The sequence below is a fragment of the Notamacropus eugenii genome, chromosome 4 (assembly GCF_028372415.1).
Source record: "Notamacropus eugenii isolate mMacEug1 chromosome 4, mMacEug1.pri_v2, whole genome shotgun sequence".
Lineage (NCBI taxonomy): Eukaryota > Metazoa > Chordata > Mammalia > Diprotodontia > Macropodidae > Notamacropus > Notamacropus eugenii.
Genome location: NC_092875.1, coordinates 257649057 through 257662451, shown reverse-complemented (window position 1 = coordinate 257662451; position 13395 = coordinate 257649057). Strand labels below are relative to the sequence as shown.

At 35.2% G+C, this 13395-nt stretch overlaps 1 protein-coding gene across 2 annotated transcripts in view; it reads left to right on the top strand.

Annotated features, from left to right (window-relative positions):
• Positions 1-13395, top strand: part of LOC140501170 (desmocollin-2-like) — a 40126-nt gene that overhangs the window by 21444 nt on the left and 5287 nt on the right. For both annotated transcript variants that reach the window (XM_072604469.1, XM_072604470.1), the window contains exons 7-14: positions 328-494; positions 3858-3992; positions 4760-4945; positions 6660-6919; positions 7060-7202; positions 8724-8951; positions 11068-11304; positions 11880-12007. In XM_072604469.1, coding sequence (XP_072460570.1) covers positions 328-494; positions 3858-3992; positions 4760-4945; positions 6660-6919; positions 7060-7202; positions 8724-8951; positions 11068-11304; positions 11880-12007 — 1484 coding nt within the window. The remainder of the gene's footprint in view (positions 1-327; positions 495-3857; positions 3993-4759; positions 4946-6659; positions 6920-7059; positions 7203-8723; positions 8952-11067; positions 11305-11879; positions 12008-13395) is intronic.

Sequence of the window (13395 nt, the reverse complement as noted above, 5' to 3'; positions counted from 1 at the left end):
AACCAGCATTTATACAGCTTTTTGTAAAGCAAAAGTACTTTACAAATATTTTCCTTTTATCCTCATAACAATCTTCAGAGGTAGGTGCTATCCTTATCTACATTTTACATATGAGGAAACTGAAGCAGAGATTAAGTGACTTAGACAAGGTCACACAGCTACGAAGTGTCAGAGGCTAAATTTGAACTTGAGTTTTCCTGTTTTCAGGTACAGTACTCAGTTCACATTGCCTCTCAGCTGCCTGCTTCCAAGGTTCAGTACTCTTTTCACTCCACCATGGAAGCATGTGAAGTATATGTGTATTAAAGATGCCTTTTCAATTTGTAGGTACAACAGTGGGTCAAGTCTGCGCCACAGATGCTGATGAACCTGACACAATGCACACTCGTCTGAAGTACACCATCATAGATCAGCAGCCACCAATACCTAGATTATTTGCAATACACCCAGTCACAGGTGTGATCACCACAACATCATCTCGGTGTGACAGAGAGGTATCTTAAATATTACAGGACTAAGTACCTAAAGAATAGACATTCAGGAATAACTTATTTGTGTTAAATATATATTCTAGGAAAGGCCTATGTACCTCGAATTCCCGTAATTCAAAATTTAAACTGCATGAGTAAATTCTTTAAAATATTTAAAATTGTATTGGCAGAATTTGTGAACCCAATCAGTGAATCCTTTTATGATGCTAATAGCTAATTTTAAAAAAAAGTTTAGAGTTTTTTGGATCAGTTATTCTATAATATGTACAAATTATGACAAATTCAAGAAATGACATTTTGCTGAAAGTCAAAGAAAAGCCACCTGAATAGAAGAATGCAGACAGATTTGCTTCATATGACTCACAAGTTATATGTTTTTATAGGTTATTTGTATTCTTTGCTCTATGAAATAGATATATTTCAGACAAAGTAATTGAAGGCAAATACCGTTTTACAATTGACTTGTATTTTAAAAGCAGAGATGTCTTCCCACTGAAAAGATTCTTCTAATTGAGTTTTTAAAAATCTCAACAAGAAAAGCAGTCATGAAAAGATCATAGATTTAGAACCAGAAGGAATGTTAGAGGCCTTGAGTTCACTGCTTCATTTTACAGATGAAGAAACTGAGGAACCAAAAGGGTTAAATGATTTGCCTAGGGTCACCCAGCTCATGTGTGAAGCAGGATTTGAATCTAGTCATCCTGACAAGCCTAGTACCCAATTCACCGTGCAGTACTGCCTCTCACCTAGCAGAAGTGAAATTAGTTTCATTGCATGTTGAATATGATACATAAAAAACCCCCCAACAAACTTTGCAGTGCTTTCCTAACCCTGATAACTCATTTTTTTTGTCTGTTGCCCTCTACCTTTTCCTCAATCCTTGGCATTTCTTCCATACCTAAGTATCTCTTGAGATAGTATTAGAACACTCACATTTCAGCTTCCTTCTTTTGTCTTGATTTTTGCATTTTTCCAATAAACCCAGTTTACTTTAGCCTGCTGAGCCAGTACATATGCTTATAAGCAACATACTCCATTCTGTAAATGCTTTAGGTTTAAAGTTTTAGATTTTAGCTAATGAGCCAAATAGCTCATTTTTTTTCAAATAAGTGTTTATGGTGGGGTGGTGGGGGAAAGAGTTGCTATAAGAGTTGCATGAGCTAAATTGCATGATACTATTGGAAAGGATGGGGGTCAGGAAAGAAATGCTACCTCAATTCCAGTTAATCTTTATAGAAGACATGGCATTGCAAGGTTTAGTTGAAAAGGAAAGGAGTAGTAGGGAAGAAAGACCTTTTAGGCAGAAGATTAATTTGAGGAGTTTGTTTCTCATCTGATGAAGACAGCAGTCTTGTGAGTGGCATAATCCAGATGTTAAAATCCTCATTTTACAAATAAAGAAACATGTTTAAGAAGAATGGATGCCTTGTATGATGTGACATAGGTAGTTATGAGGTGACATAGTTATGGTTATGAGGTTATGAGGTGACATAGGTTGATGAGACAAAGGTCTCTTGACTTCTCTTGCTACATTTTTTTCCCCAAACACATAAAAATTTACTTTTAATTAGATGAAAGATTATTCATAGCAGGGTAGTGGAAACAGAATATAAAGGGCCCCTTTCTGTATTGAAACAGAGCTTGAAGGTCTGGGACCTGTTTCATTGTATAATGGAGAGTCTTATTAGGACAGTGTTTTTACTGTGGTCTTGAGAAAAGCACTGTCTCAGAAAGTCCATTTCTTTATCTATAAATGGGGAGTAAAATTCAACAAACATTTACTAAGTAACTACTATGTAAGACATTGTACTAGGCACTGGAGGATCAAAGATGAATTAAGAAACATATCCTATCTTCAAGGAGCTTACAGTCTAATAGGTAGCAAAAAGTGTGTACAAATAAATGATATGCCACAGAATATGTTTAGTGTGGAGGTAAGATCCAGACAAAATGCCATGAGAAACTTGAGTAAAGAAACATCTCATCTGGTGGGTGAGGTTAAGGAAGAGGTGATACCTGAGTTTGGTCTTAAGAGAGAAATTTCAACAGGGTGGTTTGGGGGAAAGATAGAGATCCTGGCATGGGGGATGACACAAGTGAAAGCGTGGAAACTGAAAAGGGCAGAGTGAGAAGGTGGAAAAGTGAATAGAGACCAGTTCACTTGGAGATACTATTCAGAAAGTTTGCTTGGCACTAAGTATCTTTTTCTAGGGATGGGAAATTATGAGTAAACTCAGCTGGTATAATTCAGATGGACAATTCTGGGTTTGATCTAAACATGGCTTTCATCATTGCCTTCTCCCAGTGCCTGGCACATAGTAGGTACTTAGTAAATATTTGTTGCCTGACTCCTCCAATTCAGGCTTACATAATGGCACTAGAGCAGCATGAACTACACCACTGAACAAATGCTAGGGTACACCATCACTTGTCACAATGGAAGTACAAAGGGAGAAAAACCATAGGCACCATGACTACATTGTTCCAACTTCATTTGCCCTGCCATACTTGTTTCTGCTACAGTCTTCCCCATAATTATATTTTGGTTATTAGTACTAAGATATGCTCCTTCCTTAATCTGGCTACTCTAGATATCCTGGCACCAGTATCAATACAGTTAACTAGCACTTGCTTTAGCTATTTTTTGGCAGTTCTGGCATCATGAAGGCATCCTAGTTACATGAAACTTCTGTACCCATTCTTCCTACATTTCTGAGAAGATGGATTCAGGTTGTAGAGTATGTTGAATGAAGGAAAAGGAGTTTATATTTTATTTAGTAGGCAAAGTGAATTATTATTGAGTAAGGGAGGGACATGATTAGAGCAGGGGCATTAGGAAGATTATTTGACCAACAAAATAAAGAATAAATGGAAAAGGACAGAATTTAGGTTTATAGAAAATTAGTTAGAATATTATTATGGTATCATGAAAAATGGATTAAAGGTCTCAAAGGAAGTTAAAAAAATGGGGAGAGATCCAAGAAATATCTCAGAGGTAGAAATGAAAGAACTTGCATTTGATTTAATAGGAGGAAAAAGATTCTCTTTGAATTGAATGAAAACCTTAAAGGTGATTAAGGTTTTGAGCATGTTAATGGTGAGAACATCATCAGAAATAGAGACATTAGAGGGAAAGGATTTCAAAGACATGAAAATACTTGCTCCATTTACATCATACAGTTGTTGGGAGACTCAAATGAGATAGTTTATGAACCATTCCCAGAAATCTAAAAAGCATTACACAAACTTGAGTTTATATTATAATGGTAATAATGATAATTAACCATGTATTGGGAAAAAATGGATATTTAATGTATATAGATTGTTTCTTTCATCCTAGTAATGAACATCTTCCTTTGTTTTCAGCTCATGGACAAATACAAATTGACGCTAAAAGTACAAGATATGGATGGTCAGTATTTTGGTCTGTCCACCAAGTCAACTTGCATCATTACAATTGGAGATGTGAATGACAACTTGCCGATTTTTACAAAAACCTCTGTAAGGGCATATCTTTGTCAAATGTAACCTCTCAAGCCAATATTTAATGCCAATGTTAAATGCTACTACCTCACAACTTGAGTCATACTGTCTAATATAATACAAGATTTTACACTTAGGATGATATTCACAAACTTGGGTAATAATTAGTAAGAATTAAGTTGCCATTTGATTACCACTAGAGTTATTTTTCCATCATAATTAAATTTAACACAATTTCAGTTTCAAACAGGCCCAGCCCTAGACAAATTTTTCTTTTATGTTGTCTTTCCATTTTCCCCACTGTTTTTTTTATTGTCTTCTCTGGAAAAAACAAACAAACAACTAACCTCTGAATTAGATCTAAGTGCCTCAGGGACTGTGTCTTACTCATAGGTGGGCGGTCTAGGAAGAGATAGTTTTTGGTAAGAAGTTAACCTTTCCCTTTGAGACTCTCTATCTCCATGTACCTATCCATTCTAACATGTAAGACTAGCCTAGCAAAGCTTCAAGTCTCGAGGATATAACCACAATTTAAATTCATGTTTTATATGGTGTGTGTGTTACGTATTTTATATACTATGTATTATATATATAATATAGATTATATATTTTATATGTATGTATAAAATATATAATCTATATTATATATATATATATATTATATATATACACACAGAGAGAGAGAGAGAGAGAGATTTAGGAATCAGGAAAATAACTTTTATTCCCTTTATGTGATAGTATTCTTTCTATAACAGTATTTAGTAATAACAATGGTTTTTTTTCAGTATGTGACAGAAGTAGAGGAAAATAAAAGCAATGTGGAAATACTTCGATTAAGTGTGGAAGATAAAGATTTGATTAACACTCCTAACTGGAGGGCTAATTACACCATCTTAAAGGGTAATGAAAAAGGGAATTTTCACATTGTGACAGACCCCAAAACCAATGAAGGAATTCTCTGTGTTGTTAAGGTAAGAAAGTAAAAAAAAAAAAAATTAAGAATTCAGTTTGAGAAGTGAAAACGAACATATTTTGTGCAAATTAAAGATTCATTTTGATAGCTATAAGAGTAAAATGCTCATATGAAGAATAAAATTATTGTGTTTGTCGTAGAATTTCAGACGTAGGAGGAGATGCTAGAAATATGAAATTCACCTTCTTAAGAAGCACACTTTTCATCTCTAGAATCCTGACAATGGGTCATTTAACCATACTTGAATACTTCCAAAAATGGGGAACACAGTACTTGATAAAACAGACCATTCTACTTTTGAATAGTCAGATTTTTAGAAAGTTTAACAAACAGCTGTGGCAAATATGACTCCTTGCAATTTTACACTTATTCTAATCTCTGGAGCTACATGGTTGATTCCTCTTCCACATGATAGCCTTTCATGATTCAAGGAAACTATCGTGTATCCCTCAAGTCTTTTGTCTAGTTATTTATTTTTCGGTTTTTATTATCATTTATCATATGACATGGTTAGAGTCCCCTCCTCTCCCTGGTTATCCTCTCCAGGGTTTATTCTAGCTAGTTTGTCAGTATCCTGCTTAAACTGTTACATTCAGAATGAAACATAATACATCAGATATGCTTTGATGGAGGACAAAGCACAGAGTAATTTGTTGTGAATATTATAAATCTTTTTTTTGCCTGGGAGGAAAGGGTCTGATGTCTTGATTCCTTTAATATGAGAAGAGAGGTAATTTCTCACCATTTCAGCATCATTTCATATCTAACATATAAAAAAGGTTTTCCAAAACACAAGTTTTAAGTAGCTTCCCAAAGTAAATAATTCCCTTTCATCACTGAAGAATTTTTTGCTAGATAAGAAGACAGATTTCCTCAGTGAAGAATAGGGTAGCTAATGAAAATTGACCTGGATAAAATGTGATATCCACATTTTAAGGGAACCTCCCTTTTAGCTCAGATATGATTCTGTGAGTCTGTTACTCAAGTCAATGAGAGCTTAGGGTAGAAATGCTGTAGCCCCCTTTTTATAGGATCATATTCGTCCATATGTTTTGTAGATGAGAGTCTTTGTTTCTCAACCTCATTGAAGACATAAACATCTGATACTTGTCTTTTCTCCTGGGGGCTTGTACTCTTGTGGAGTCCAGGCATAGTACTGAGAAGAAAGAGCATGGAATTTGGAGTCAAGGGACTTAGGTTTAAGTGTCAGCTTTGCTACTTATTACCACAAATATGACCTGTGACAAGTCACAATCTTTTGGGGGCCTCAGTTTTCTTATCTGTAAAATCTAGAGTTTGGACTATGTAATTTCTAAAAATTCTTTCCATTTCTACATCTATGATAAAGTGATGTTGATTTGCTATCTTTTCTAAAACTTCTTTTGCTCAGAAACTGTGGATAGCTCTTCCACTAGCCAAGCATGGAAGATACTAAATCAAACTTGCAACTATATTTAGCATGTTCAATGGAGAGGTGAAGCCAAAAGTATTTGGTTGGAATAGGAGAGGAAAAAAGAAAGGGAGGATATTCTTTATTCTTTGATATTAGTATTTCTTTTCTCTGGACTTGAAAAAGGAAATTTGGGAGAATGTAACACCATTTGCGTAACTCAGAAATCACTTGATCATCTAAACCAGTTATAATCAACATTGACAAATAGCAACTAAACTTGCATAGAATTAATTCTGATTTAATGCCCTTGATTTTACAGGGACTGAATTATGAGGAAGCACGCCAAGTGGTCCTGCAAATTGGGGTAATGAATCAGGCTCCATTTTCTGGATCTGGTGGTTCAAGGAATGTACTCATGAGCACGGCCACAGTTACTGTTAATGTTAAAGATCAAGATGAAGGGCCTGAATGCAAACCTCAAGTGCAGACTGTTCGTGTGAAAGAAAACACAGCACTGGGGACACAGGTCAATGGTTATAAAGCCTATGACCCAGAAACTAGAAGCAGTAGTGGCATAAGGTACTAAGAAGTGTGTATTGAAATAATTATACATTTATTATATTTCTTTATTTGGAGAATGTTAAATATTTATATCACAGTTACTCTTTGTAATGTTTTTGACTTTTTGTAAGATTCTAAATTTAATTCCTTATTAACAGGTATCAAGTATTAAATGATCTAAGAGGATTGTTCACAATTGATGAAGCATCAGGTTCAATCAAAATTCTTAGAAGTTTAGATAGAGAGTCAAGTACCTTCAGACAAGGCTCATACAATGTTACAGTACGGGCAGCAGACAATGGTAAGAATGCTCGTTGGCACATGCTATCAGTACTTGTCTCTTCAATGCTCCCCCACCCCCACCCCCCATTCCCTGCCCAGAGTAATAGAAAGAGATTCCTATGGTGTCTTGGTGATTTATATACACTTCTAGTTTAGGGTTTATTATTAATAAGCCTTCTACTGTATTCTGAACGAAATACAATGTCTTAAAAGTCTTGGTGCTGTTTGAAGCTATTAAAACACCAAGACTTTTGAGACGCTATACATTAAGGGTTGCCTTCCAGAGGAAAATAAGTCACAAAAGGACATACATGTTTGGTCAGGGTGGAGGGTGGGGGAGTCAAGTTTCTTGTCATTGACAGTCTACTAATAATAAGCTGAAAGGACATAGGAACAATCTTAAATCATAAAATTAGAACTAAAAGTGATGTCAAAGATCATATATTTAGAGCTAGAAGGAAACTTAAAGATAGTCTAGTCCAGGGGTTGGGAACCTGTGACCTTGAAGCCCATATGACCCTCTGAGTCCTCAAGTGTGGCCCTTGACTGAATCCACACTTATCAGATTCCGTCAAGGCTGCAGGTTCCCCACCTGGTTTAGTCCAGTGAATTTAACAGAGGAAAAAACTGAAGGCTGAAGTGACTTGTCTAACATCGCACAGGTGTTCCCAGTTTTCCCTTATCATTCAATCCAGCCTATACCCTACTGTTAGACCAATCTTCCTAAGATACAACATTGATCAGATTACTTTATATGGTAAAGTTCAGACCACTTAGCTGAGCATTAAGTCCCATTCCTCTTCCTTTTTACAAACTTTTTTCAGTCATTGAACTGTTTACTAAAACTGCATTGCCTCCATCCTTAAATATGCACATGCTACTTTATCCACCTGAAATGATCTATAACAATAGTGTTGAACTCAAATAGAAACAGGGCCATCATTCCATACATAAGGATCCCTGTGAGCTGTGTGTCTGATTTTGTTATGTTAACTTAGTTTTAAAATGTAATATTATCTATATTTTATTGTATTTTTATTTATTCTGTTAAGTATTTTCCAGTTATATTTTAATTTGGTTTCACTGCACTTTGCAGCCTAGGCCACTTGTGGCTTGTGGACCGTGTGTTTGACACTTCTGATCTCTACTTTGACTACCCATCCTTCCATATTTAGCTCAAACTCCACCTATTCTGTAAACACTTCTGTGTCTATCCTAGTCAGAAAAAGTTGGGAGTTCTTGACTGTGCAATTCATTGGATAATAAATAATTTCTGTCTTGTAATGTCTCAAGGGAAAAGACTGTGCCTTATGATTTATATCTCCCGCTTGCAAATGACACTGTACCTTGCACATAGTAAATGCTTAAAATGTTAGTTGGATTTTGTTCACCAGGAAATTATCAAATGCTAAAGTATACATTGCATTTTAATCAGATGAGACAATATATGGAATAGGTCTTGTAAACCTTAAAGTACTTAATAAATGACAGTTGCTAATGTGCTACGACCATTATTGCTTCTGTTATTGCTGTGTTCTAGAGGGCAGAACATGTACTGGAACCCTGGTAATTATCGTTGATGATGTGAATGATAATGGCCCATCCATCCCTCGAACAAGACTGACAATCTGCAAAACACAAATGGGCTCAGCAGATATCGTTGCTGTGGATCCTGATGAACCTATCAATGGTCCACCCTTTGAATTCACCTTGCCAAGCAATATTGAACGAGTCAGTGATAGAACATGGAGACTTAGCAGAATTAATGGTATGTATTTGTAAACAATTTCTTTTAAAAGATATTATTCCATGGAACATAATTAAAATACCTAATATTTATGGAGTCCTTTAAGGTTTATAAAGCTCTTTACAAATATATCTTATTTTAACCTAAAAAAAAGTCCCTGGGAGGTAGGTTCTATTACTATCTACATTTTACAGAGGAGAAAATTGAGGGAGATATGTTAAGTAACACAGATTTTGAGTTGTCTGAAGCTAGATAGGTCTTCCTAAATCCAGGTCCAGTGTTCCATTCACTTCATCACTTAGCTGTACCTAAATCTTGATATTATTGCCCATTGTGGCTTCTTGTTTGCACTACAAGAACAAGATATTTGGACCATTTATTTGGAAATCAGGCAACATTTCACTTGGTATTCTATGAGGTGCTATCCTCTTTAGCCTGGTTCAAGAATCCCTGAGAATTTCATTCACTTTCTCTTGAATCATCTTGGTCCAAACAAAATAATCATCCTTTTTAACCAACCTGCTTTTTATTCTATTATTTCCTTGTGTTTCTAGAATAAAATATAATCTACTCAGCTTAGATTTTAAAACCCTTCATCTTCTGTCTCCAACCTGCCTGTCTGATTTACTTCAGATTATTCCCTTTCATATATTCTCCATTCCAGCCAAACTGACCTTCTCGCTCTTCCATCGTACAGAGTGTCCTGTATGTTTAGAATGACCTCTTTCCTTCCTCACATTCTTTTCTTGGAATCTATACCAGGTTTTAAAATGCTACATCCTAAGTGAAACCTTCCTTTGTCCCATCAGTTGTTAATGCTTTCTTCACCCTCAGATTACCTTGTAGTTATTTAGATATGTAGATAATATATTCACCCAGTAGCAGCTCCTGAAAGGCTGTTTTTATCTTTGTATCATCCGCATTTTTTGTCATGACCCTGTCATTTTATTGTTTTAGGGGTACTTGTGGGGAGGAAATTCCCTCTAATCACATAGATCACCAACTGTTCTACAACTAAAGTCTTAGAGAGTTGCTTGGACACTGAGGTGTTAAACTACCTGCCCAAGGCCACTCAAGTGTTATGTGTCAGATGGTAGACTTGAACCCCATATCTTCCTGACTCCGAAGCTGGCTCTCTCTACTGAACTATCATTCACATAGTTAGTGCTTAATAACTGCTTGTTGAATTGAACTGAATCAAATGAACCTGTAATTCATGAAATTTAAATATTTCATCATTGAATGTCCTGGTAACGTATATATGCCAAACTTATTTTCTCCTTTTATCAAGGCTGGAGAGCTAAGTGGTGCAGCAGATAGCATGCTACGCCTGCAGTCAGGTAGATCTGATTTCAAATCTTGCCTTAACCCTTTACTAGCTGTGTAAACCTAGGCAAGCCATTTCATCTGTTTTCCTTGGTTTCCTCATCTGTAAAATGGGGATAATAATGACACCTATATTACAGAGTTATTGTAAAGATCAAGTAAATTAATGCATGTGAAATGCTTTGCAAACTTTAAAGCACTGTATAAATGCTATTAATATTACTAATGATAATGATAATAATAATTACTAAGTAGATTATTGTAGAATCTCAAATCCCTACCATGTCTTCAGCTTCTAAAGCAACTGTAGATATTATAACAAAAAAGAAAAAAAAACTTGGGAGGACATTCTAGCTGTTTTTAGGCATTTTAAGGGGTGTGCTGTGGAAGAGGAATTAGATTTGTTCTTTTTGGCTGCAGAATGAAGAATAAAGAATGGAAGTTACAGAAAAGAAGTATAGGCTTGATATAAGAAAAAGAGGGTTATAAATACTTTTGGAGATTGCAGCCTCTGAAGGTAGTTGCTCTTTGAAGGTTTTCAGGCAAGGGCTGTGTGACCACTTGCTAGATATGTTGTAGAAATAATACTGTTTTTCAGGAATGGATTGTATTAACAGGACAATGAGGTCCCTTCTAACTTTGAAATTCTGTGATTCTGTTCTGGATCCTTTTATCTTCTCGCATTCTAACACTTGCATTTGACCTCATCTCATTTGGAATATCATTATTGTAGTTATTGAGAGTTCCCGAGAGAGATACTGATGCTGATCTGGATGTTTTATAAGAAATACCACCTTTTATTTTCTTTCAGATACTGCTACACGTATATCCTTCCGCAATGATCCTGCACTTGGAACATATGAGATACCTATTACAGTTAGAGATAGATTCGGTCTGTCTACAACCAGCATATTGAATGTTAATTTATGTGATTGTGTTGTTCCGAGTGAGTGTTTGTCTCGTACGTCTCCAGTACGTGATGGAAGTAATGTAAGTCTTGGAAAGTGGGCCATCCTTGCCATAATCCTGGGTGCAGCATTACTGTCTTGTAAGTGTTTTGATTTATTCTAAGTATATAAAATATCCCTAAAAATAATTTTAAGTTATTCTGAAAATTATGATGATATTTAAAGAGTGCATATATTATGCAGCAACTATGTCCTGTAGTCAACCAATTCCTGAGTATGAAATTAGAAGTATGAACAGCACATGATGTGACTTTGGTCCGAGAACAATGTCGTGTGTTGTTCAGGGCAAAATTATCTTATGATTTGAATTTATTTAAATAAACAATTCTGTGAGTCATTTTTAAGAGCTTTTCCCTGAAGGAATGCTTTTATTTACATACAAAAAAAATTCTCCCCAAAGTTAATCTGAATAATGAAAAAATTCTGGTTTTATAAATTAAGCTGACTTGAATCATGTAAAATTTTGATCCATTAGGGAGGTATGCTTCAGTACCTTGTTCTCTGTCAGTCTCATTGCTTAAGCAAACAAGAGTAAATCCAGGTTGTCCAAGTAGTGAGGTTGAATTAATTCCATACATATTCATCCATATAATTCTGTGCATTCCCTAATGCTTTTCTAATATGAATTATTCAAGTGGTTCTTTTATCCTCATAGGTATCTTATTTACATTAGTTTGTGGAGCTACTGGGTCCTCTTCCCAAGCAAAAAAAACCTTCCCTGATGATTTGGCTCAGCAGAACCTTATTGTGTCAAACACCGAAGCCCCTGGAGATGACAGAGTGGTAAGTGGGTTATATTTTAAGAACAAATATTTACCTATAGAAGTTTACTTTTTTCTCTGAAGAAAGTCTTATTGATAACCAAGAAGTATTGTCTTCACAATGTTTACATGATGCTTACATGTTTATATAACATAACATGCTTAATAATAAAATCATCCTCAGACATTTAATTTAACTGTTTAAAGTTCTTCCGTAATGCTTCCTTATGATATTAAGGTGACCATGGGAATTATGAAGACTATCTACAGACTGTGTTATGGAGTACAAGTTCTGTCAGCTTCTGTCAAGGTGGAAAGGTTTTAGGTGTGGGCCCAGCTGTGGACTCACAGATTCTTCCTATACTGTCTAATATAGGAGTTGGCAAAGTTGCTTACATCATGTAACTAAAGCCAACCAGAAACTTGATTTCATAGGATATTTGGTCATCTCTCCATGGTAGCCTCATGATAACTGAGAAAACATTGAAGTGATTATAGTTTGGGCACATGTGTTGCCAAGGATGATAAAGTAGAGAATGTCCCAAGATATTACACACATTTAAGGTTTTACGTTGATATCTGATGATTTGTATGTAAAAGTAGGCACACAGAAGATGATGAAATTTTTGATGTAACATACTTTTGGGGATTAAGAAATGAAATAAACTAAAGGATGACAGACTACTTAAGTCTTCTGTAATCCAATTTAAAGATCTCCAGTTCCTTCAAGTGATCATCACATAGCATCTGTTGGAGGCCCTTCATTATCCTGGTTGCTCTCCCTTGTATTTTATCCAGCTAATTAATGTCTTTTTTTAATTTTTAAAAAGTCATTTTGAACTTAAATATGCAGGCAGGAAAAGAATATTTCCATGTATACAAAACAGAAAAAGAGGAATTACTATAAAACCATGAATTTACATTTCACACTTTCAATGTCCATCTTAAAATTTATTGTTCAGATGTAATCTGACCAGGGAAAGACAGTCACTTTTTTATTCCAAATTTTTATTCACTGTTGATTTACAAAATTTTAAATCCATTTTAAACTTAACATTTTTTTTAAAAAGGTAAACTTCTGTGTAGTCCCCAAAATTGCTTGTACTTCTGAAGCTGATTTATTGTGGCAAGTATACAATTTTATATTCACCTCTATTAATGATTTGTCCAAATTTGCTAGTCTCCCAAGACCTTTTGGATCCTAACTCTCTTATCCTGTATGTTAACTGTTTCTCTCAGCTTTGTGCATTATATAAATGTGAGAGGAATGCCTGTGTTTTTATCCATCATTGATAAAAATCTTAAGTAGCACAAGCCTCAGCACACATTTGGAAGTGCCCCACTGTAGCACTCTTTCCTAGTTTTCATCAAACCATTAATAACGACTCTTTCATTCCTCCATTCAAATAG